The sequence below is a fragment of the Cydia pomonella genome, chromosome 26, assembly GCF_033807575.1.
Source record: "Cydia pomonella isolate Wapato2018A chromosome 26, ilCydPomo1, whole genome shotgun sequence".
NCBI classification, from domain to species: Eukaryota; Metazoa; Arthropoda; class Insecta; order Lepidoptera; family Tortricidae; genus Cydia; species Cydia pomonella.
In genome coordinates this window covers 2269417-2296123 of record NC_084728.1, presented here as the reverse complement: position 1 = coordinate 2296123, position 26707 = coordinate 2269417, and the positions used below count along the sequence as shown (strand labels likewise).

Genomic DNA, 26707 nt, shown 5'->3' with positions numbered 1-26707 from the left:
CGTATCCAAAGTTTCACTTACCCCCCTCGTTGCACAATGTAGGCACACTCCTACTATTTTTGGATATATTTATTTATTTATATTTGTTTTTGGATATGGAGCTAATTACCTAAAGGGGCCCCCTGATTAACAGTCCGCCGGACGGTATCGGCTTGTCAGTTATAACAAAAAGTTGACAGTTCCGAACTACCTATTTATTTTATATTTATTGCACAAAAGAAAATACAACCGTATAAAGGGCGAACTTGCTACAAGGCATTCTCTACCAGTCAACCTTCGGGCAAAGCAGATAACTTGTAGGCGGTGCAGCATCATGTCGTAATTACAAAAAAATTAGGTACTATTAGATGGTATGGATAGAGAAAGGTTGCCAGTAGAGCGAAGTTGACGGACACGTGAAACATCATAGCAGTTGAGGAAAGCTTTCAAGTATTCCGGGGATTGAGGATCATAAAAGGTTGCAAAGCATGCGAATGTGGCGACGAACTGCGAAGAGGAAACATGGTCGTATTTACGGAGACAGAAAATGAACCGAATGCAATTATTTAGTACTACCAAAATCTATAAGAGAACTGCCTGTACATAGATTTAGAAACCAATTAATGAAGCTATTATCTGATAAAAGCTATTATAGTGTAAATCATTTCTTCTTTGAAGATATACAGCCAGATTTGTAGTAGTTTTAAGATTTTTGCATGCTAGTACAACCTGTTTAGTACAAATAGCAGAATAAGCAACCAATTGTCACTTACCACCTAAGACACTTTTGTACCTACTTATTCTTTGCAAATAAATAAATACAATACAATAGTAAACGATCTTATTTGTTCAAGAGCTCTTCATTTAAGTCCAGATAACATACATCACCGTATTCAATAGGGTTGTTTCCAATTTTTTGAAACGCTCTTATTACGTTCTATATTAACTAAAAGTTTCCCTAAAATTCAACTTTTATACTAAAAACGGCTTTAAATATGTTAAATTAACAAAATATATTTTGACAGATGCTTTCACGCCCAAAACGCTCTTTGAAAATTGTGTGACGTCACAGTTTACGGTTTGACACATAACTACATACGCACGTACAAGATACGAACTGTCAACTGACATTTGTCATTTGTTGTTTATCCTATCTGTCTGTATGCCTATCTGTCAACAGTGTCAATCCGAGAGTTGTGACGTCATCAGAATCTTCAATGACGTTTCTAGTTTGGTCACGTGACGTGTGCCAAAAGATATTTTAAATTCAATATTTACAAAAATATGGTCATTACAGGTCCCCTAAAAGTAGATTAACATGTCCTTATAATCCAAAAGAATTTATTAAGATACAATTCTGCCCTAAGATTTGTAGATTGAAACAACCCTATTATGGGTAAGATTAATGTCTGTGCTAATAATACTTTGGTTTCAACGGGTAAAAAGTGTTTGAGTCTGTTAAGAGCATGCAGGGAACCAATACTGCAGTGTAAAATACTTGGGCATCTATCTAAAGATGCCCAAGTCTTTTACCCTCGAACTGTAGATCGAAGTGCCATTAAAAATACGGCAGGTGTAAAATCGATTTTCGCAAGCTGACGTTCGCCGCCTATGACAATGGCCGCCGATGCAATGTATGTATTAGACTTGAATGACGCTTGTTTTGATGAATTCTTATCCTCCTCTCCTCAGTGCACTGACGCACTTGCTGTAACTACTAAAAGTACTAACTAATGACTCAAGCAAATACATTTTATTTAGACGTTGAACCATGTAAACATGTTATTCAGACCATTGTTGTATTCGGAAACGGCTGAAATGCACCAAAGTATAATTTTAATTTGACTGACAAAATTATCGTAAACGGTTATAGTAAACTAATATTTTGATAGATGGCGCTGATTGTTTCATTTAATCGCGATAAAGGTGTTTTCTCTCTATGTGCATAAATCTTCAAAAACAATTGTTTTTACTATTTCGTGGAAAGACAATGATTACGATGTAAAAAAATCGAAATTAAAACTTTAATCTTGTAGTACTACTGGTAAGAAAACACTTTTTTTGTACAAAAAAGGAAAAAGCCACAGTCATTAGTATAAAGGCGATCTCTTCCAGTTAACCTCAGTAAAGTGACAAAAGTTCAGTGTGTGACAGTGATATATTTTCGGATATTTCACCGTAAGTGTCAAAAAATGACCTCGGAAGACAAACTTGCCAACAGTGAATTAGTTTTTATCGCCGGCTGGTGGTTTGTGGTGCTTCTTTGCACAGTCAGCGTGGTCTTCGGTGTGGTGTGCTGGATTGTTTTGCCAAAATGGCAACTAATCCGCCATTACGTAATCGTCAACTTACTTCTAAGCATTCTACTGTTCACTGGCATGCTGGTCATGGCGTTACATCTGTCAGTTTTGGGCAGCGAAGTGCCTACATATAGTTTATACAGTTTCATAGGGAATATCCTTTATTTCGCCATCTCTCAATGGTTTGTGGTGGCAAATATTGTATTCTACATCGATTATGTAAACGTTTTTCCAAAATTAAAAGAGATTAATGATCCTTTTCCTCTAGTTAATATTTTTGGATGGCTTCTCCCTGTTGTGTTTGTAACTTTTAATAAAGTTTTGGGAGATGTTCATAAATATTTTAGTTTAACGATTTTCTGTTGTAATTTGTTAGTAAATTGTATAGTCTACGTATTTGCGTTATTATCATTGTGCAAAAGCTCAAAATCTTTTTCTAAAAAGGTATTAATATCTACTTTTGTATTTTTACTAACTAGTGCACATCTATCTGTTAAAGCTGTTGATTTATTATTATCAATATTGATAAGTTCGTCTATTTCTAATTCTATAAACTCTGAAAACCTGCTTGCTTGGAAGTGTTCGGTGTATTCTGTAAATTTTTACTATATTTTTTTTACTGCACTGGTAATAAACGTATATTTCCTTACAATGAAAATCCACAGAGAGTTGTGGGCTGAACATATTTACAGAGAGAACGAAATAATCACTTTAAATAATATTTAAGTATAAATGATAATCCGCACTGCATTTTAAAATTAAGTACTTATAATTTAATTATTTGTTATATACAGTGGCATTTTACGCAATATATTTTTTTCCAATATTTCTAACCTACGTATATATGTATTTTGTGCTATTTAAAAGGATGTTTGTTAACTTCTAAGTAGCATCAGCGGTTTTAATTTCTCACATGTAGTATTTTGTTTGACGCTATATATGTGTGACACTATATGTAGTATTATGATTGACACTATATTTGTTGGACACTGTATTACGAGGCATCCTCAGGAGATGCTGGAGATGTTGACGGTCTGACAGTTCAGTCAGTTGTCGGGTGTCAGACCGTCAACATCTCCAGCATCTCCTGAGGATGCCTCGTAGAGAGGCGAAACACGTGTCGAGTTTTGTACTTTTGGTGGTGGGTTGTTATATTTATTTGCGTATTTATTTTTGCGGTGGGAGGGTGGGAACATTAATTGCATGTAAAAATACGCAAGTAAGTATAACGGGTTAGCACTGATTGACTAACACGTTATTTTTTCGCGGATTAGCTAAGTAATATTTCTTGTTTTAATAAGTAATTGTCCACTTTTAATAAGTACCTATGTATACATAATATTCCTGTTAATTGTTAAAGGCATTAAACAACTATGAGTCAATAGCAAAAGGAAAAATCTTAAGTATTTTAATGATTTAGCCGTTGAACGGGTAAACATATTATACCTACTCAGACCAGTCACACCATCTATAATGTTTGTAAACGGTTGGACCAAACCAACGTAATAAATTTAAAACAAATTTATTTTTGATTTTACGTGTTTGGTAAACACATTGTACGATAGATGGCGCTGTTGCCTTTGCTAAATAACTACAACCAAAGAGTACACAGTAAATTTACTTATATTTCTACACATGATGAAAACTTTTAGAACGCCATTTGACTTTGATCCTTATTCTTTCACTGATATGTGTTAAATTTGTTAAATATCAAAAAGTGGCGCCATCTAAAAGATCGAAGGCCAAAGGTATGGCGGCGTCGTTTCGAGCGATGGCGCGACAACCATTAGCTGATGCCCGGTAAGGATCAAAGTCAAATGGCGTTCTACAAGTTTTAATCATGTGTCGAAAGATGTAAATTTACGGTGGCTACAAAATATTCTTTGACAATTTTCTATTTCAGATTCTCTTTGTTTGTAGGAAATGAAGTGAAACATTGTAGGTTTTACATAATTATAGTTTTTCTATATCATTATATTGCTCTAGAAACCAGTGGATAATGGCATAATATAACCGATATTGTTAACAGTGAAGTTTTATGTCAAATATGAAAACGTTCACTTATACGAAGTCAAAAGATGTCAAACAACCATTTTCGAAATTTAATATATTGGGATAGCTGCTAAAATACGTTGTATGGACTTTTTATATGTAGGTATTTGTTAACTGTGTTCTTTCATAATTACGTTTTATCTTTTTTTTATTGCAGAAATTGCGATACCTTTTATATGACTTAGTGTTTTTGTAAATATATTTGTTTTTTATTCTTTTCGACATTTCGACAATACCTAGGTTGTCCCTAACTATGTATACATTGACATTTTCTTTTTTGTCGTGACATTTCTTTATTTTTTAATTTTAATTTTTTATATTTTTTTGTTTTAATGTTAAGTTGACGATCTTTTAGTGAAAGCCTTTGTTTTATCCTTTTGTGTAAAATACTGTGTCTTTTTCTTTAAGAAATAAATAAATCTAATCTAATCTAATCTAATCTATGTGACTTAATGTAGGTATTATACATATTTTTGATGTGTTCAGATTTTTTTTATTGTTTTCAGGTTAAATAACATAATTACTTCATTATACTGTGCACTTTTGTTTTGTGTCATTTGTGTATTGGCTTAAATTCAACCCTTTAAATCGTATTTTTTTACAAAGTCTTTATTGACAATAACAATATACATAATGGATATATACAGATGATTACTATAACTAGCTTATATCTAAAATAGGCCATTGAGCATTGTATTTAAATTTAAATAAGTGTTATTTTAGTGTGTTAGTGTGTTTACTATTTATTTTGATTTTACTTCTTTTAATTATTTTTTTTAATTTTATGTTGATCTGTCAAAGTAACCTTCATGCTTTCATGTATAGCTCAAGAGCCGCTTCCAAAGAGCACGTCCAAAAGAGAGGTATGGGCATTGTGAATGTCATCTCGCTTTGTGTGGTAGGGCACAGCCAGTGGATGTCATTCCAGATCTAGAGCAGAGCCCAACTGGAGAAGTACCTCCACCTTACAGAAAACAGCAGCCAAATAACACTAGACCCTACTCATAGTGTTGTGTTCCTGCCGGTGAGTAAGATTGCCAGAGCTCAACGAGGGGGGGTCTAGGGTCGGCAACGCGCATGTAAGTCCTCTGGAGTTGCAGGCGTAAATAGGCTGCGGAGGCTGCTTACCATCAGGCGGGCCGTATGCTTGTTTGCCACCGACATAGTATAAAAAAAATCTGTCCCGTCTATCTCTTCACTTTTGTAATAACCCCCACTGACTTATAAACTCTTTTACTTTTCAACCTTTTCGACTATGGAATTCTCTGCCCCTTAACTTAAGTAAGTAAGTAAGTAAGTAAGTAAATATTCTTTATTGCACCAACAATTATACATTATACATACATGTAAAACTACAAATGAATTTTAAAGGAAAATAGAACCAGGTAACAACAGGCGGTCGTATCGCGAAAAAGCGATCTCTTCCAGACAACCTTTAGGTAGCAGGAAATTTAGAACTCATACAAAAGTCAACAGGTTGTGCAAGGAGCTAAATATGGAGACTATTAAACACAAACATGCACACATACTACTTATATAAGTATTAAAACAATACCTAATATACTAATAAATATACAATATATATATATATATATATAAAGGTGCGCTCAGTCTCCTAACTCTTTCAAGAGACTCCACAAACTAACTAAATAAACTAAGATTGCCACTTTCCACATTAAAGCTTGTTACGTCCGGCCCTCATTACATGACCATAAAAATTTATAATCACCTTCCGAATTCCCTGAAAGACCTAAATAAACCTAAGTTGTTTAATGATAAATTAAAAATATTTCTGGCTAATAAATGTTTCTACAACTTAGATGAATTTTTTAGTGAAGAATATGATTAGGAAAATACAAATCATCCATTATAATAAATGATTAAAATGTACCTAGTTTAAGCTAAGTAGATTTAAGTTATCTAAATTTAAGGCTTAAATTGCTATGCCCTTGCAGGGCGTCACATGTATACCTTCTAAAATGTACCACCTTTAACCATTTATGTAATGTGACATGCAATAAATATTCATTCATTCAAACTACACTTTTTATCTCCTCCATGACATGATACCTTAATCAGTACCCCTAGTGTAAATAAATTCGATTTGGAAACGTGACGTACGCGTTTGCGTTTAGTCTCATTTTGTATTGGATTTAGAAAGAGCGCGCCAAGCGGGACGTTTTGGAAACTCAAAATCCTATACAAAATGAGACTTAACGCAAACGCGTTCGTCACGTTATGATGTCGATCAAATTTACACTAGGGGTACTGATTGCTCTTCCCCTATGGCTGGCACTGTTATAAGTATATATTGTATGTATTTTTAATTTGCTGTTTGTGTTATGTGTATATTTTGTGGCGGGTTTCTCAAAAAAAAATCAAAATCAAAATTTCGTTTCATTACATTAATTTTCCAACTAACATTGTGTAAATTTATTAATTTCCGCTACCTAAAGGTTGTCTGGATTTCTGGAAGAGATTGCTTTTTAGCGAAAAGAACTCCTGTTCCTTTACTTGTGTGGCTGATTTCTTTCTGTATCGTTTTCTTTTATTGAGGTGTGAAATTGAAGAGTATTTGTATTTCATTGTATAGCTAATGATGTTAGCGTGTGTTACAGTTCTAGGTTATATGAGACCCTGGGCTTAGACTAATTAAAATCGGGAACTATGAGGTCACGGCAAACATCGACGCCTTCCGAAAGATCTTTAAAAGATCGATAGCTTGTGGCGTGTCAATCATTATCTCAAACAGTTTTATATTCAAGTGGCAACAACACCCCTGACACGCCATCTTACTTCTACTGAGATACCGGCACCGGCGTACACGCCGCTCCGCGTTCATTTTAATATATTTTCCTACTCCTCTACTGTTATCTGTCATTTATGCATTCATTAACACGAATATAAGAACATACATAAAAGGTTTCAAGAAAAGTCTATATTGTCTATTCCTCATAAAAGCTCTTGTGCTTTTAATCGCCATAACGTTACTGCGATTAATGGCTACCAACCTAACAAAACCAAAACGAATACAGTTTTAAACTAAGTGCATTGCTGCCAACTTACAAAATATTCATTTGGTTGCATAGTAAAAATAATTACTTCATAAGTCAGAAACACGCATGTGACACCCGTAATATAGCAACACCCATAGACTACGAAGACCGCTTAGCGTTGCTTGTTAGTCTCCGTAGGCTACGGTGGCCAAAATTGAGAAAAAACTGTCCAAAAATTTAATTTAGCAAGTAGCAAGTACCAGGGCCTCATGAGTTACGAGAAGGTGTCGCTGCCCGGCCGGCCGCGGCCCGGGGCGGGCCGGGCGCGTAACAAGGTATGCTCGCGCGTCTTGGCTATATACTTTTGCTTTGTTTACCTAAATTAAGATTTATTTTTGTTGACTCGTAGGAAAAATATTGTATGCAACGTTGTATAAGTAGGTCAAAAAATGCTCGTGGCGTATTCCTTTACAATGTTCGCGTAAGCCTTCGGCTCCAGCTCACATTGTAACTCAAGCCACTCGCCTTTTTTGACCCTTCTTATACAACTGTTGCATAAAATACTATATTGTTTCTGTTACATAAACTGTGTAATAACGTGACTTAAATAGTTCTCGAAGCAAGATCCTTGGTTTTCACTCAAGAAACGCCCAATTAAGATCCCAACGACGTTTTAAAATTGACGTTTATTCCGCTGGGATCCCGTTATGATCTATCTACGATATTTCTAACGTCAAAGTGACATTGTTTGCCCGAATCGAACTGCTTTTGTCAATTATACGACATATAAACGATATCTAAATGGGAACTTATACAGGGTGACCTTAGCCATTGGACAAACCCTGAATTCCCACGTAGGGTTACTTCTCAGGAATGCTCTGACGTTAATATTTTTTAATTAGAACAAAAGATAAAATAAATAAAAAATTTCGAACAAAAGTTATTTGCAATAATCGACAACAAAAAGAAACACACTGTGTTAATCTTTGGCAGTGTTTTTGACAATTAGTTCGAAATATTTGATGATGATGACATTTTACAAAAGTCAGAAGCTTATTAGTGTCATAAATAAAAAAGATTATCAAAAAGGTCGAAGAACGTTCCATACGATTCTACTAACACATACAGGCTGCTCCAAAGTAAAAAATGGTAATTTGTTAATATCTTCGAAACCGCTACACCGGTTGTTATGATACTTTGTACACTAGTTCTAAATATCCTAATGCATATGTACATTTCGGCTTTGTCCAATGGCTAGGGACACACTGTATAAACCAGAACTTATCGTTATCGTATTTCATTCTTCGAATCGGGCCGAAAGACGTAAAAGGGAGTTTTCAGAAAATAGTGTACGAGTAAGTACCCAATTAGCGTGAATTGTTAAGAAAAGCTAATCTCTGTCAATTTGTTTACGACAATTAAGCATGATTTTTTTATGGAAATAAACGTTGTGCCTTTATTTACATTGTAATATTGCTTATAGATTATGAAATTAATACCAAAACCAAGTTTTCATTGAAATGTAATGCTTAATTATCGTCACAAAGCCGACAGCGATTCACTTTTCAACAACTCACGCTTTATTTTCTGAAAACTTCCAAAACTTAAGGGCCTACGCTAGCTGACGCGGACGCCCGCCGCGTGCGCACGCACGCGGGTGCTATTTGTAGGTGAAATCCGTCGCACGCGTCCGCTTCATTTAGCGTTGCTCTTACTATTTTTCGTTAACCCGCTCGTCCGCTCCGTGCACCCGCGACAGCTAGCGGAGGCCCTAACAGCTCTATGACTTTTATTTGTGGTTAAATGTTGCCAGTGTTTACAAATTGATGTCAAATACTGGCGGCCTACCGCGAAAACCGAAATTCGTAAATTACGGGGATCTTTCTCTTTTACTCTCACTAAACGTAATTCGAGCGACAGAGAAAAATGCTCGCAACTGACGAACTTCGATGTTCGCGGTTATAGCCCAGATTTTACAGAATTTGTGGTTTACGTCTCATTATTAGTTCCACGTCCATTAGCTATGTGTGGAAGTCTGTGGTTCAGTTTTTTTTTTCAAAATGGTGGAACCTGATCTTTAACTCTCTAGCTCATAGAACCATTGGGCAAAAATAATGTCGTATGTTGCATTTTTAAATCGATTCTCGAGAAATATCTACAGGTTGGACAATCTATATTGTCTATCAAGTTTTTGGATTTTTCAAAATGGCCACGACGCAAGGTTCACGAGGTCTACAAAGATCTAACCTTGTCTGGTTGACGTAACTGGTGACCGAAGAGCTCGCGGCTTCCTCGCACAACGTATCAGTATTGCGATACAACGAGGAAATGCCGCCAGCATCCTTGGTACAATGCCTCAAGGGCCTATTTTAGATATAAGCTAGTTATAGTAATCATCTGTATATATCCATTATGTATGTTGTTATTGTCAATAAATAAGAACAAATATTGAAAAAAAAAAACCTAAGAATAGTTCATCGTATATTTTATTCCGGTCAAGTACCATTGAATTGTAAAATAAAACGTTCCGCTAACTACAGCTCGCAGGGAACGGCTTTTTTATGTAAACGAAACGTATATGTGCGCATTACATACAAACAGATTTCTTTAGGGGCGGGCTCAGTGATTTGATATCACGTGGAGCTGATAATACCGCCTATTGGCTACTACACGATGGCCCAGCGCTGTACCAGCGAGATGGCCATGCGATGGTTATGACTCCTCTACACGATGGCCCAGCGCTGGAGCAGTGAGATGGCCATGCGATGGTTATGACTCCTCTACACGATGACCTAGAGCTGGACCAGCGAAATGGCCATGCAATGGTTGAGTGCTCTATGGAATGGGCCACGTGTAGATGCGTACGCACCATCGCTGGCCCATTACCTTTCATGTGCGGACGAAAAAACCGACACCGTGGCCATCCTATCGCCATCCCGCCGCGCCATAAGCCATCCGACACCACTGCCCTCTCTACACGCTGGCCCATCTTAGTGGGCCAGTGTGATGGCCCATCGTGTAAAGGAGCCATATCAATTTTATTTCAACTTTATAGCCTCGTGGTGATCATCCAAAATTATATGTAGGGAAGTTTGAATGCAGTTGTAGGTATTTTTAATTGAGTTGAATTTAATTTGGTCCAAAATTTTACGACACAAAAAAATGCTACATAGTTTTTTTTTTTTTAATTTAAATTACATTCAAACAGAGTGTAGGTGAGTATGTAAATAGTAATGTATATTGAAAGGAACGAGACTAAAAAGATTATATTTTATATGATATGCTACCGTAAAAACCCTTTAACTCTAGTTAAAACTAGTTTTCCGTCACGCCTTGTCTTTTAAGTTAGAACGATTTAATATTTTTTACCTTTTAGAATACGAAAATCCACCAAAACCAATGTTTTCTTGTATGTATTGCGTTGTACGTGGTAAGTACGTTACGTTAATTTCCCTTTTTACCATTCAATATTCTTAAACAAATTATAGCTCATAGTATAAAAGATGTCACGTTATGTAGCAATTTTGGATCTCAGCAATCTACGTTCACTAGGTACTCATTCTATAAAAGGTCTGGGAATTTGAAAACCCTAATTATCCTGTACCACTTACGTATGTCTTCTTTCTTTCTCGCGTTGTCCCGGCATTTTGCCACGGCTCATGGGATCCTGGGGTCTGCTTGACAACTAATCCCAAGATTTGGAGTAGGCATTTTTACGAAAGCGACTGCCATCTGACCTTCCAACCCAGGGGGTAAACTAGGCCTTTCCTTCACCGAAAAGCGACTGGTAAATATCAAATGATATTTCGTACATAAGTAGCGAAAAACTCATTGGTACGAGCCGGGGTTTGAATTGAACCCGCGAGTGGATAGTGTGAAATTACACATTGTAACTAAACAGCTCTATATGATATCCCTAGAAATTTAATCTGTATAATGTTTTCCGATTTGCAACTTGACTTGTGGCGGATAGCTCTTCGGCTTACAAACGTAACAATACTATAGATACATGCCAAACTCAACCTTAACTATGTGTAATTAAAGATTAAACCATCAGTATCAAGTGAATATAATTTGGCGAATAAATTTTCTGAAATATTGTAATGGCGCCCAAAATCCTCCCTAAATCGGCCATATTGGATTGCTTTTCCCGCCTTTTCTTTGGGTGCGTTCACTACATTGGGATATTTGGGATTAGCATTGTGTAGACAGAAATTTCATTATTTTAATTTTGCTATCTCATTTGCGATTAAAATTAATTTGTAAGTGGACGTAATGTATAAAATAGAGTTTGAGCAAGATAACTCTACCTGGCATTTGGAATGACAATGTATGTCAATGTCATTACAATTGTGAAATTTCTATAAAAAATATGATTGTTATAACTTTGCAGCTATTTCAATAGAACAAAGTCATGAGGTGTCATGACTTTGTTCTATTGAAATAGCTGCAAAGTTTACTTAGACGGACATCTTTAATGTATTGCTAAGTTTTGTTTTTATCCTTGTTTCCATTTGGTATCTTTTATACTTGCAAACCAAGTTTGTCAGTAAATAAGAACAAATAAAACTATACTCATCCCTTTCTTTTGGATGCTAGTACTAGCGCAAGATAAAGACAGTATGATTCTCTGTGTCTATGTTTGAAATGGGACAGCCAAGGCCAAACTATATTTTATTTCTCATTATAGTCTAAACATATTCAAGTATAAACGCATAGTGCGTTACACGGTCGCGCAGACATAGTTTGGCCACGTTTGGCCCAGGACTGTCTCATTTCAAACATAGACTGAGAGAATCATACTGTCTTTGTCTTACGCTATTACTAGAGCACCCAAAAGAGAGGGATGAGTATAATTTTTCTGGTTCTTATAGACTGAGATTTTGTGGTTGCTAGACTATGTGTATCTTGGGCGACGCACTTAAATTACGCTACGCTCAAGATCCCACGCTAGAATCCCCAGCCCGCGTAGCCAACATGCCAATCGTTAACGCTCCGCAGCGAACGAAAAGCAACTGTCACTGTCGCACTAATATGGAAGAGTGAGAGAGAGAGATGACTACGCTATGCTACGGAGCGTTCACGACTGGCACGTTGGCTACGCGAAATCGCGAACTGGATCGCTACGAAACTTTTCTTGGTTATGCAGCACCACGTAATCTTCTATTTTTTTTATTAGGGTTCCGTAGCCAAATGGCAAAAAACTGAACCCTTATAGATTCGTCATCTCCGTCTGTCTGTCCGTTTTTTTAACTGTAGAGATATAGTAAATTCGAATTCAACACTTCTGATTGAACATTTTACTCCAAGTCCATAGAGAAATCTTATTTCTCTATGGCCCAGTCTTAGTAAATACTTTAGGTACTGAGTCGAATAAAGTAGGACATTAACAAATAAAATAATTTGACAGTTACTCACTCGATATTCCTTATTGGGCTATACGTATTATATGAATACCATAATTTACGATTAACGGTTCGTTTTACGCCCTTAAGGCAAAATATTTTATGGCAAAATCTTAATAGTGATTGCTTTAAGATGGGCGAACGCGATGTGTGGGTTAATGCCATCATCCATAAATTCCATAATGGTTTTATGAGATATAAAATCAAATTAATTATCTAGCCATCATTAATTCCTTCTTCACAAGTCGCACTAAACGCATTTCTAGTGCCATCTATTGATTGAAATAAGAATGAAAATCTAAAGTGGTTAGCGACGACATCTAACGTTGAGTAGCGTCATTATGAAGCTGTCACAGGGACAACTTGATATTTACGATTTGACTAGGTCGACTGCTTTGCTTTAGTTCTAGTAATTTATAAATAGTACACAAAAACGATTGTAGATGGCACGAAATTCAATGATTGCGACCGTATTATCCAAATAAATTTTATTAAATTAAGAAGTTTTATTTATTCGAATTATTAGGTATTAGAAAAAAAACAAAGGACGACACAAATGAATATTCAATATACTTTGTAAATATATTTCAATAAACTGTTTATTATACTCAAGCAAAGTTAACAGCCAACGACCAACTCAAACTTGACCATTTGCAAATGACAACTGACAAATGACATTTTTACATCATTTTTATTTGTCAGCTTATTCCTTATTCACAGTTCACAGTTGGAAACTTCGTCGTGAACATGTGTTGTTGTTATTACATGTTTTTGTAAAGTTTATACTTTTAGATATCTTTTATCCTGTTTGCAACCATGTGAATAATCAAAATCGAGTGCCTATGAAACATTGTTGCATTAAATATAGCTAAAATGAAAGTGGTTGAAGCAAAAATAGTTGTACTAGGATCACAAGGTGCGTATTTTTCTTACCATTGTTATGATATAATGCATTATGCGTATAGTTACATAAAAACTGGTATACATTATAAGGAATGCGTTCAATTCTGAGTACAGTTTGTCTAAATAGATTATTATTTGATTAATATGTAATTGAATAAACCGGTTTACTAATTTGCCAATTTCGTAACGTTTATGTTTATTAGTTTCGGCTGTCAAAAGTATTTCCCTCTTGCTTATGGCATTGACTTGTGGAGAAGTCTATACCTTGTCTTATTTGAAGTAAAGCATCGCTTTGTTGAAACTAATATATTCTATAGTTTATATTACAATGAATATAAATGATTGTACAGTATTCAGCTATTTTTTCATCATTCATATACTTCTACTGGACGCCTAGTGCCTGATCCATACCAGTCCTGTCAATTGCCAGAGTGTCTTCAATTTTTGTACCCGTCTACTGCCTAGTCCCGGATCTGTACAAACTGTCTCAACTGCCTTGTGCCTTAGCAGTCACCAAATTTATTCTAGCATATTCTTACTTAATTTTGAGATCTAAACACTTACAAATAGAGTTTTATATTACTTGCATTTCAATGCAATATAAGTCGCGGCAGTCAACCGGTGCACGTACGTGAGCCTATCCGGCGTTTGAGGGGGATGGGACGAATCCGGCACTAGGCATTTGACGGGTACAAGTATGTTTGTCGGATCGGCGTTCCAGGGGTTAATATTAATTGAGCTATGTCCAAGTAGAATAGAATAGAATAATTTTTATTCATAAACACAAACAAAACAAATTAAATTACATGATATAACAAAAACAAAGAAAGTATAAAGTGCCACGAAATGGCCTCATCACAGCATGTTTCTGGTGGCTTCCAGCACTGATCCTTCTCTCTTGAAGTCAAGGTGACTAACATAATGTAATACCTAAAACAATAACAAATAATTTTCCTTGAGCTTATCCTTATCATGTATTAATTTAATAGATGTTACCTGTTACCTCATTATTAAATAAATGTTATTACAATTGACATATATCTAAGGACAGGCCTTAGATATATGTCAGTTAGTTCAGCAGTGTCATTCACAAATTCGATCCAACCGTGCAGTCTAATGCAACTAGTTGCGACCAATCGAAAATATGATGTGAACTCATCGACCAATTGTGTTGTGGCATTAGACTGCATGATGGGCATGAATTAGTGTGCGTGAACTAACCCAAAAGTAAGCTCAATAAGGCTCATATTGTGGAATACAGTTACTAGATAACAATATAGTGAATGTAAGCATAATTTTCTCAGGTGTCGGCAAAACAAGCCTTGTGGTCCGCTACATAGGGAAGATGTTTTCCAAACACATCTCGCCCACCATCGGAGCATCATTCTTCACTTGCAACATAAATGTTGACGGAGCCAGAGTTAAACTGCAGGTTCGTACAATAGTTCCAATTATCTTCACATATCAAGCCAATGTTTCAAAAATATATATACCTCTAAGTAATAAATATTATAGGACATTAGTGCAACTAAGTCCCACAGTAAGCTCAATAAGGCTTGTGTTGTGGGCACTTAGATAAAGACATATAAAATATAAGTACTTAAATACATAGAAAACACAACATAACATTTTTTTTTAATTCCGCTACCTAGAGGTTGTCTGGAAGAGATCGCATTTTAGGGATAAGACCGCCTGTTGTTTACCTCTTCTTTATGTGTTGTATTATTTGTACTGTTTCTGTATTGAGGTGTGCAATAAAGTGTATTTGTATTGTATTGTAAAACACCCATGACTTGGGAACAAATATCCGTGCTCAACACAAATAAATACCCTTACCAGAATTTGAATTGACTCCATAGACGGGGTCACTACCCACTAGGCCAGACCGGTCATCAATCGTTTTCGAGCCACGAAACACAAAGCAATACAAAAGCTACTCATGGTCTATACCTGGTCGATTTCGGTCTATGTTTGTTGTATCCATGTAAAGTTTTAGACAATATTATTATTATTATTATAGCTTTTATTTGCTCAGTGCATTGCACTGATCCCTACTGGGTGAAAGCCTCCTCAATACCCTTCAATTTCTTTCTATTTTTTGCTGTTTCCATCCAGTTCTTTCCAGCTAGTTTTCATCCATTTCGTCTGTGTTTAGACAATTTAACATAATGTTATTTTATCGTATGTTTCAGGTGTGGGACACGGCAGGGCAGGAACGATTCCGCTCAATGGCGCCCATGTACTACCGTAACGCCAACGCCGCGCTCCTAGTCTACGATATAACCAGCGTCGGCAGTTTCACTGCCATTAAAACGTGGGTCAAAGAGCTACAAAGGTTAGTATTCAACCATTTATTAATATATCGGTTCGCGTTTGTGGAAATTTCATGTAAAGGGCCTATTTTTCATTGCTCTTAAGGTACTTACTCCTACATAAGTAATTAACACAAATTCATATTCCGAAATGTATACATTTGCACGCTCTAAAACCTCAAAAACGACTTATTCCTGTGGCAGCTTTGTAAATAGAAACGATGTTTTCATATTACCTATTTGGAAAGGGCTTTTTCTTTCCTGCTAGAACGGATCAAAGTGGCCCTTTTCTGTTAAAGGACCTTTATTGCCAATATAAAACAATAAAATATGAAAATCGTATGCACATAATCGTTATTTTTTGCTTGTTGCTGGGCTGTTTTACTATTTGCCAAAAATTCATCAATAAAAGTACATTTTTTATATTTTTGTCTATCTTTTTTTCAGCAACGTACCAGAGCCAATGGCGTTAGCTCTAGTGGGAAACAAATGCGATTTGCAGGAAGCCCGCGCGGTCCCTCACTCCGAAGCCAAGCAGTACGCCGCGGCCATCGGCGCGCAGTACTGCGAGACCTCGGCCCTGCACGATCAGGTACTGCCAATTTGCCCAGACTACTCAAACATCAAACATTTATTTGTACGGTGTCTCTTGTATTTTTATACTTAAAAAGAGGCACCCACCTGATTTTTGTAAAATAGTATGTGCTACTGAATAAATCATTTATTATTTTATTTGTTCAGCAAATAGGCCACAGGGGCATTTTTACATGTCAAATTTTACAAACAATAAAAATAACCAAAAATACAATTACTAATATGGAATCAATGAGATATTAGATACTTTATGAGAGGCGTATAAAATCTCTAAATGTCGAATTACACAAAAATACTATGATAAAAAAATACAAACAATAAGTACTAAAATATTTCACAATTTAAAAGTCTAAGTGTCAGAGATAAAATATAAAAACGATCATTAAATTATCCTTAGAGATGTAAAGGGTCTCCAATATTTGAATTCTTAACCTAATTCTTAACCGAAAAACAATTGGTAAGTAAAGGATCTAGGGGATACTAGGTGTTATTGGAAATAGTTTGGTTTCCTCATGTCAACCTTGAGAGAAAAGCGAAATATAAATAAAATAAAATAAATACTAATAAAAAAATATGAAAATAAATATTAAATGCTACAAAAGTCCCAAATAGAGATGCGCAAAACGCTTCACTGAGTTGAAAATATTGATTCATATCTTTCGCTCGCGGTGATATATCAATTCACTCAGTGGATCTGTAGACTATATTATTCACGAGCCAAGATGGCGAATCACGCAATACAATCTCACTCGCGCGTCACGTTCGGCCGGCTCATTCGAATCATGAGTGGGAAGGAGCGAGCAATGAACACTGCAGAGATAGAATATCTGCTTACCATCAGGCGGGCCGTATGCTAGTTTGCCACCGTCGTGGTATAAAAATAAAATAAAAAAGATGACTTACTGAGCTAGTTAAATCATCAGTGAGTTGAAGAGTGAGTAAGTTGAATCAAAAGATATAGTTCATTTAAATCACTCACTCGTGAACGACACATGTCTAGTCCCAAGAAATTCTGGCACGAGAGTTCGAACCAGCGACCTTCGTCTTGAAAGTCGCATGCCTTGCTAACAACGCATCTAACTTAATCATATTTGTCATACACGTATAATGTTGCAGGGCATCGACCACGTATTCCTGAGCACGGCTACAGCATTACTACAAATGTCGACCACAACCTTGAGTGCTTCACTACGCTCTTACGACTCGGCAGAGGGCGACACCGACAGAGTACCCACAGGTAACTGTATACACACACTAACACACACACAATCAAGTATTCCTGAGCATGGCTACAACATTACTGCAAATGTCGACCACAACCTTGAGTGCTTCACTACGCTCTTACGACTCTGCAGAGGGCGACACCGACAGAGTACCCACAGGTAACTGTATACACACACTAACACACACACAACCAAGTATTCCTGAGCATGGCTACAACATTACTGCAAATGTCGACCACAACCTTGAGTGCTTCACTACGCTCTTACGACTCGGCAGAGGGCAACACCGACAGAGTACCCACAGGTAACTGTATACACACACTAACACACACACAACCAAGTATTCCTGAGCACGGCTACAACATTACTGCAAATGTCGACCACAACCTTGAGTGCTTCACTACGCTCTTACGACTCTGCAGAGGGCGACACCGACAGAGTACCCACAGGTAACTGTATACACACACTAACACACACACAACCAAGTATTCCTGAGCACGGCTACAACATTACTGCAAATGTCGACCACAACCTTGAGTGCTTCACTACGCTCTTACGACTCTGCAGAGGGCGACACCGACAGAGTACCCACAGGTAATTGTATACACACACTAACACACACACACCACAATCTTGAGTACACATATACACACCACAGTTGACGGGCTCCACCATTTGAGAAACAAAAAAAATCAGCCATAATCACAAAACACGAGAATCCGTTGATAAAATGTGACCTGTAGAGAAGAACGACATACATACGAAAGCATTCTTAGCCTTAGGCCTAAGATTGACTTATAAGTTTTACTTGCGTAAGTAGGGACACAGATATACCACAGAATGAGAGATGAATATCATTTATATCTCAATTTATATCTGAGGGAAGGTTGAGGGAGGCGATGGCTGAGATACGCGTCATACTCGTGAACGGGTGCTGTTTGTGGAGACCGGACTGTTTCAGCTTACACAGCCTACATGTTATGTTATAACCCCCTTATTCATAAACGTCTACTAAAGTTAACAAGCCGCTAATAATCGTTTGTACCTTTCCATCATACTAATAAGTCGGAACCTCCGTAAGATCCTAAAGATCAGCTGGTCCGACCGAGTGCGGAACACCGAAGTCCTACGGAGAGCCGGCGTGGGTGGAATCGAAATCTACATCTTTGCCTCAAACAGACTGTGCAGTATTATACGAGCAGAAAAACCCCGGTATTTGCTGCTTTTTTAGACCTCTCTAAAGCATTCGATCTCGTATCGTACGATTTGTTGTGGGATAAGTTAAGAAAAGAAACAAGCCTGGCACCTGAATGCATATTTCTGTTACAATACTGGTATAACCACCAATCAAACCAAGTCAGGTGGGGAAGCGTTGTCTCTGGGGAGTATAGGTTGGGGTGTGGAGTGAGGCAGGGAGGTCTGACCTCTCCCAGGCTTTTCAACCTTTACATGAACCAGCTGATTGAGGAGCTTAGCAGCACCGGAATCGGTTGCCATGCAGGAGGAGTGTGTGTAAATAACCTAAGCTACGCTGACGATATGGTGCTGCTAAGCCCTTCAATCAGGGCACTGCAAACGCTGATTTCAATATGTCAAGAGTATGCGGAAACACATGGTCTAAAATATAATGTAAAAAAAAGTGAGCTGATGGTTTTCAAGCCCAGATCTAAGACCTACACCAGTTTGCCTGATGTATCTCTATATGGCACACCTCTGCTTAGAGTTAGCAAGTTTAAGTACTTAGGCCATTGGGTTACCGAAGATCTTAGCGATAACTGTGATATTGAGAGGGAACGTAGGTCGCTGGCCGTGCGGTGCAATATGCTTACCCGCAGGTTTGCACGTTGTACACACGCAGTTAAAGTAACGCTTTTTAAAGCTTACTGCCAGTCTTTCTACACTTGCAGCCTGTGGGGTGTCTATACGCAGCGGGCGTACAGCGACCTACGAGTGCAGTACAACAACGCTTTCAGGATGCTGATGGGGCTGCCTCGACACTGTAGCGCCTCCGGGATGTTTGCGGAGGCGCAAGTCGACGGCTTTGCGGCTATCATGCGGAAGCGGTGCGCCTCTTTACTTAGCCGCTGGCGGGGCAGCGCTAACAGTATCATGATAGCGTTGTTGGACAGGTGGGACTCCCCTCTGCTGCAGCGGTGGACAAAACTCCACTCTGTAGCAAAATAACAATGTATTTAGGTTAAAATTATTTTGTTATTCCCCTAACACTATTTTATAAGTTAAATGAAAATGTAAAAATGTAACTAACAACTATGGATTTTTTATCCGAAATAAAATCATTTTATTTTATTTATTTATTTATCATGCGACGACAGTTACGTTGGAGCGGCCACGTTTCAAGAATGGTGGAGGGTCGAGTGGCTAAGCGCAAGCGAAAGCAAGGCGGACAACTCCTCAGGTACAAGGACGTGCTTAAACGTCATATGAAGAACTGCGACATTGAGCCCCTACAGTGGGAAAAGCAGGCCGCCAACCGCCCTGGGTGGAGATCTTTGATTAAGAAACGTACGGATATTTTTGAATCCCGTCGTCAAACAGATCTGGACGACAAGAGGGATGAGCTGAAAGCCCGACCACCAGCGGTGATCAGCTATAATTATATTGATGGTGTCCTCTCGTGCCCGTTGTGCGCACGGGTCTTTGCCAACAAGATCGGCTACGTCAGCCACACGAGAGCACATGAACGCCAAAAAAGGAGTTGAAGCAGTTGCCGTGGCCGAAAACGGTCAGGAGAGAAGAGAGAGAGAGAGAGACGTTTATGAATAAGGGGGTAAGAATGTAACTTTACTTTTGAGTGGCATTAACGTAAGACACTTCATTCGGTTCTTGTCTGTCTGATTTAATTTCTTGTCTTTTAATTATTTATTCAAGTCTTGGAGACCTTTTACATCTCTAAGAATAATTTAATGATTTTTTCCTTTAAATTATATTTTATCTCTGACACTTGGAGACTTTTACATTTCTAAAGAATTTTTGTTTAGTTTTGTTGTGTAATTCGACATGTAGAGACTGTATACATCTCTAATAAAGTATCTAATATCTCATTGATTCCATATTTGTAATTGTATTTTGTTATTTTAATTTTTTGTAAAAAAAATAAATGTAAATGTGTCCCTGTGGCTTATTCGCTAAATTTGATATCTGATCTCATCCTGAAGTCGATTCTAAATGGCGTTAAGGTGGTTCGATGTCCATACAAAAAACGATTGCGTTTTATGAAGTCATTACACAATATTACCACATAAATATGTACGCAAAAAACGTTATTTTGGTGTTACTCTGATAGAAAAATATAACGTTTTTTGCGTGATTTCTGTATGAAACATAGTTTTTCTATCAATTTAGCGCAAGCTAATAGTAGAAAGTAGATAGACGCGCACATATTTATGTAGTAATAGTGTGTAATGACTTCATAAAACGCAATCGTTTTTTGTATAGAAATCGAACCACCTTAATAAAAAGTATCTACTGGACAGGCGACCCCACGGACGACCCGGCCACGCACACGGGCAGCGTGGAGCTCCCGGCGTGGAGCATCGCCAGCATCGCGCACGGGGAGCCCGCGAGGAGCATGTGTTGCTAGCACAAATTTGAATGCATAACCAAATCGATTTTGATGTAGTTATGAAGCTATAACTACATTATCACAGATAAGAAAGGGTCTAGCAAGCTAAGCTAAGAAGATTGGCCCCCGCAAGGGATTTGGTTGTAATTTGAGGTGCAGTAGTGGCAGGTCCTAAGAAAACTGTATGCGTAATATCCGCCTTCGATCTTCTTTTGTTTCAGACTTATCCACGAAAATGTCAAAAAATCAAGGTAATTTTTTAACTGTTATTGCAGCTAAACCAAGCAAGCGAGAGCAACCAAATAAATTCAGAATTAAGGAGCATAAAATGGGGTTCATAATGCATATTTTTACAGACATTCATTTCCTTGAACTTGGATGAAAAAAATTATGTTTTTTTTTTCTGCTCCATTTTTTTGCCACTTCTCGCGGAGACACAACTATCAAAAAAATTACTTGATAAGCCACAATTGTTAACTACGTGTCCATTTAAAATTTTTTTGAAAAATCATGGTGCGTCATGTCAAAAAAAAACAATTACGAAAATATGTTTACTATATCATATTATATCAATAGAGTAGTACCTACTAGTGGCAAATGTGTCTGTAGTATAACTTCCTCTTTCGTTCATTATGAAATAATTAATTGACACATTTTATACCTATTTCTTATGCAATTTTAAATATACTATACTAAAAAAGTGATAAAGAACGCTGCAAAAATTGATTTCTTTAGGTATTATTTAATTTTTTTTTAAATATGCAAATAAGAAACGAAGTGGGTACATAAAAGTATTGGATGTAATGTTCTACAATATTCACATTTTCTCTTACGGGCAATATTTTCGTCCGTAAGAAAAATGTCGTCTGGTAAGGATTTCAGAAAGAGCTCCTTAGACATTTGCACTGGTATGTGGAGCCCAAATATTTTCGACTTTATGTTCATAATTGTTTTGTTTTTAATATGACACACCATGATTTTTCAAAATGTTTTTAAATGGATACGTAGTTAACAAATGTGGCTTATCACGTAATTTTTTTGATAGTTGTGTCTCCGCCAAAAGTGGCAAAAAAATGGAGCAGAAAAAAATTACATTATTTTTTTCATCCAAGTTCAAGGAAATGAATGTCTGTAAAAATATGCATTATGAACCCCATTTTATGCTCCTTAATTCTGAATTTATTTGGTTGCTCTGGCTTGCTTGGTTTAGCTGTAATAACAGTTTAAAAATTACCTTGATTTTTTGACATTTTCGTGGATAAGTCTGAAACAAAAGAAGATCGAAGGCGGATATTACGCATACAGTTTTCTTAGGACCTGCCACTACTGCACCTCAAATTACAACCAAATCCCTTGCGGGGGCCAATCTTCTTAGCTTAGCTTGCTAGACCCTTTGTTGTAACAAAACAGTTTATCGTAATGTTGGCCATTATTTACGGCATCATAGAGAGTTTATGATATGTGTGTAGATAAAGTTATTAACACCTACTTTGTTCCACAGGTATCTTTATTCTAAATAGTGAATTTCTTTTTTTGTTTGCAATGGCCCAAAAATGTATTTATTAATACACAAATTCTATTTTCAATTTTTCATATTGCATGCATACTGACGAAATGTAGAGAGTTGTATGACAATGTGCCAAAGCGTAAAAATGTGGTGTAAAAATAATTGTCAGAATCCTGTTTGACCGTTTTTTTAGGGTTCCGTAACTCATAAGGAAAAAACGGAACGTTTATAATATAATATCACTCTGTTGTCCGTCCGTCCATCCGTCGGTGGACGAGTCCGACTCGCACTTGTCCGATGCCTGTAATTAGTTTATGTAGCTTCAGAGACCATAGTTAAAAAAAAGCAACGCGCATGTAACTCCTTTGGAGTTGCAGGCGTACATAGGCTACGGAGACTGCTTACCATCAGGCGGGCCGTATGCTTGTTTGCCACCGACGTAGTATATAAAAAAAAGCGGATTTAAGTTTCCCATACATAACTTGTTTGCGCTCTGTTTCGTTTGTTTTATAAGCTGGAGCTATATTAACTAATTACAGACATAGATATACCTCATGTCATTATATGTTCAAAGTTTCATTACAATCCAACGCGTAGTTTTAAAATGAGAACGAAACTCCGTTTGTATGGGAAGGTGAAATTCGGCCAAGTAATATGCCTTAAATTAAATTATATCATCATGCCTTAATTTCTTGCCTTTTATCGGTAAATGCCACGCCACCTTAATTTCTTGCCTTTTATCGATAAATGCCACGCCACCTTAATTTCTTGCCTTTTATCGGTAAATACCACGCCACCTTAATTTCTTGCCTTTTATCGGTAAATACAACGCCACCTTAAAAATATGTGGCGTTTGCAAATGTATATCTAGGTAATTATAATAAAAATATATACAAAATATTTTTAATAATTGTGTTCAGAGTATAATAAAGTATATTATAACGTTGTTAAATAATTAAGGTAATTTATAAATATTAATTAACGTATTTTAATCTCAATGTGTATTTGTGCGAGGGCCATATGGGACCAATTTTCAAGTGTTGATAAATATCTATCTAGAAAGACGGAACATTAAAAAAAAAGCAATTAATATACATATACAAGGTGCCCGTGAGCATTGCGAGACATTTTAACTCAGCATTCCTGGTAATATTTAGAAATTAAAATTTCATATAATATTTTCTGCAAAAGGCCTAGTTTCAGAGATAATTAAATGATCATTCTTTCGCCATAAGTCGGTACAAAACACATTTTTGACTGCGGTATTGCCACTTTGAGGTCTAGTCTGGACATACCTATTGATTGACATTAAAAAAAATGTATTCGAGAGGCTACCCCCAAATAAAAATAATACTTTTTAGTTAATTTTAGGTTATTTGTTTATCAATAAAAATTATGTTTTATGTACAGGAGTGTTCAAAAAAATGAAAAAAAAAAAACAAAAAAAAATTTTTTTTGTCGAATTTCACAAAAAGCCTTTAACATTTTTAGGGTTCCGTAGCCAAATGGCAAAAAACGGAACCCTTATAGATTCGTCATGTCCGTCTGTCTGTCCGATTATGTCACAGCCACTTTTTTGCTTCTGTTGCCATCAGGAATGCACCGTTAAAATCTCTCGCAATGCTCACGGACACCTTGTATAAGCCCCTTTTTATATGAACGTCCAAAAAACAAAATTAAAAAGTTCAATGCAGATGCATAGAGAGACCAAGATAAGTTGGCAGCAATGTTGATAAGCCTTTGCAAGTGTTAAGTAAACGCAAAGAGAAGTTGAAATAGAGGTGGATTGTCAAAGAAAACTTTGTAACCACAGTAAATTTACTGCCATCTTTCGACATAAGTATGATTATAAGTTTTTGCGTCACTTTTTGATATTTAACAAGAAAGAATAAGGATCAAAGTAAAATGGCGTTCTAAAAGTTTTAATCATGTGTCGAGAGATGGCAGTAAATTTATTGTGACTACAAAGTTTTGTTTGACAATCCACGTCAACGTCGTAAACGTCATAATTTTTGGCGTTTAAATAAACACTTGCACTGTCTGGGCTGTCAAAATCGCTGCCAACTTATCTTGGTCTTACTCTATAACAGTTTTTAATTCTCGTATTACTGACCTCCTGTAAGTGGAGTATATGTACAGTGAAGGTATATACAAAATGCCATAAAATATGTACACACTACTTTAATGTATGGAATGGACAATAAGGTCGTGTATACATATTTTTGGCACTTTGTCCGTGTCGATATTTAATACCTTGACTGTACAAACGGAAGAGTTAGAAGCGACGAAAGAAGTTTTAGACGGTCTTACCTGATAGACGGTTTTATCCACATTGTATCTTAATATATTTACCGCTAAAGACGACTACGTGTTTATTACGCCAGGCTCAGAATTAAAAAAAATATATTATTATCTCTGTAATACATATGTATCGGTGGCAGGACTTCCATAAAACACGGTTCCATACTCTTTTAAATTTTCTCTTAAATGTCCCATGATTGGTGCCGTTAACATAGAGGGTTTTTGAAATTTTAATTCATTAGGATTTGAGGTTAGCTTGTTAAACAAAATAACCATGAAACGAAAGTGTATTCCCATCTGTCCCCGCCGGGCACAGATGGGAATAGGCGCTACATACAAATAATTCCCATCTGTGCCCGCCTCTTGTAAGGCGGTGGTCACGTGGGGCACAGTGATTGGAATTTTATCTGTTATTTTTTTTTCTTAAATTATCCTTACTTATTGACGCACTGCCACTGATAATTATGTATTAAATTATTATTAAAAAAAAATAGTACCTTATACTTACGTAATTGTATTGTTATTATGTTTAAATATTACTATTATTATATTTAAGTTGATATCACAAATTATTAAAGTTCGATGCAAACGAATTTATTTGCTGTAATTATATTTGTAACGAGGCTCGGAAACCGGTTAAATTTCCAAGAGTTTTTATTTCGGTATCGCTCGAAAAACCGTCATTTTAAAACCGGTTTTTAAGAGAATACTTCTTGTCAAGTTAACCGGTTTGGAGCATTAAAAACCGGTTTATTCATATGTCGGTGTCTATGTTTACGTGACACACCACCAGGCCGACCGGCCGTTTCCTCGCTCGTCGAATAAACCGGTTATTTTAGGTTACAATAGTTCTTAAAACGTTCGCGTTCTTATAAAAGTTCGGCAGAAAACCGAAATAAACCGGTTTTACCGGTATTTTATAAACCGGTTCTGAGCCTTGATTAGTAATTCTACTAGTTCGCTAGTCTAGTGCTAGTTTGTTTACTTTTAGTCTACCATATTCTACCAATAGTGTTAATAATATGTGACACTATCTATGAAAAGGGACGTTATTGTCGATGGCGCTAACGCCGCATTGCGTAGCGCGGCGTTGTTTATAATATGGGAGCATCGTTGATAATGACGTAAGCGTCACCAAATATCAAATATTTATTCAGCAAATAGGCCACAGGGGCACTTTTACATGTCCATTTTTACAAACAATAAATAAAAAAAAAAACAATTACAAATATCGAATCTATGAAATAATAAATACTTTATTAGAGATGTATACTGTCTCTAAATGTCAAATTACACAAAAAAAAACTATGATAAAAAAATAAAACCGACAATAAGGTCCCTTTTGATATGAATTGTAACGGCATATTTTCAAGATATATGTTTAAGGTCCCTTTTTGTGACAGGCGGGGACAGATGGGAAAGTATCATTCCCATTTCGCCCCAAAATACTCCTTAATAAATATGACTTAAATTTTTACTGAGTATTTTGTATAGGTTTTTGATGGTTTTGTAACATTTTTATGTAAATTGTATTTGTCACTATTGAAATTAT

The 26707-nt window shown here is 36.5% G+C and overlaps 1 protein-coding gene and 1 long non-coding RNA gene across 4 annotated transcripts in view; one reads left to right on the top strand and one right to left on the bottom strand.

The window, feature by feature from the left end:
• The window catches only part of LOC133532138 (uncharacterized), a 245128-nt gene that overhangs the window by 73972 nt on the left and 144449 nt on the right, over window positions 1-26707 (bottom strand). The gene's annotated exons all lie outside the window — the stretch shown is intronic.
• On the top strand, window positions 13432-21434 carry LOC133532093 (ras-related protein Rab-31). Of its 3 annotated transcripts, none has more exons than XR_009801643.1 (6): window positions 13432-13648; window positions 14940-15067; window positions 15828-15970; window positions 16395-16539; window positions 17658-18358; window positions 21259-21394. XR_009801643.1 is itself a non-coding variant. In XM_061870589.1 (6 exons), exons 1-6 carry the CDS (start codon window positions 13606-13608, stop codon window positions 21363-21365), a joined length of 687 nt encoding a protein of 228 aa, XP_061726573.1. In that variant the 5' UTR covers window positions 13433-13605; the 3' UTR covers window positions 21366-21434. The 3 variants fall into 3 exon arrangements, 2 of the variants coding, with proteins under 2 accessions (XP_061726572.1, XP_061726573.1); XM_061870589.1 differs by having other exon boundaries at window positions 13433-13648; window positions 17658-17778; window positions 21259-21434; XM_061870588.1 differs by lacking the exon at window positions 21259-21394 and having other exon boundaries at window positions 17658-18387.

Bases quoted from the DNA above. Each gene is read 5' to 3' on its own strand.
- LOC133532093 (XM_061870588.1), top strand. From the start codon at position 13,606: ATGAAAGTGGTTGAAGCAAAAATAGTTGTACTAGGATCACAAG. The intron at 15,971-16,394 runs GTTAGTATTCAA...TCTTTTTTTCAG, and splicing joins TGGGTCAAAGAGCTACAAAG to CAACGTACCAGAGCCAATGG. The intron at 16,540-17,657 runs GTACTGCCAATT...ATAATGTTGCAG, and splicing joins CCTCGGCCCTGCACGATCAG to GGCATCGACCACGTATTCCT.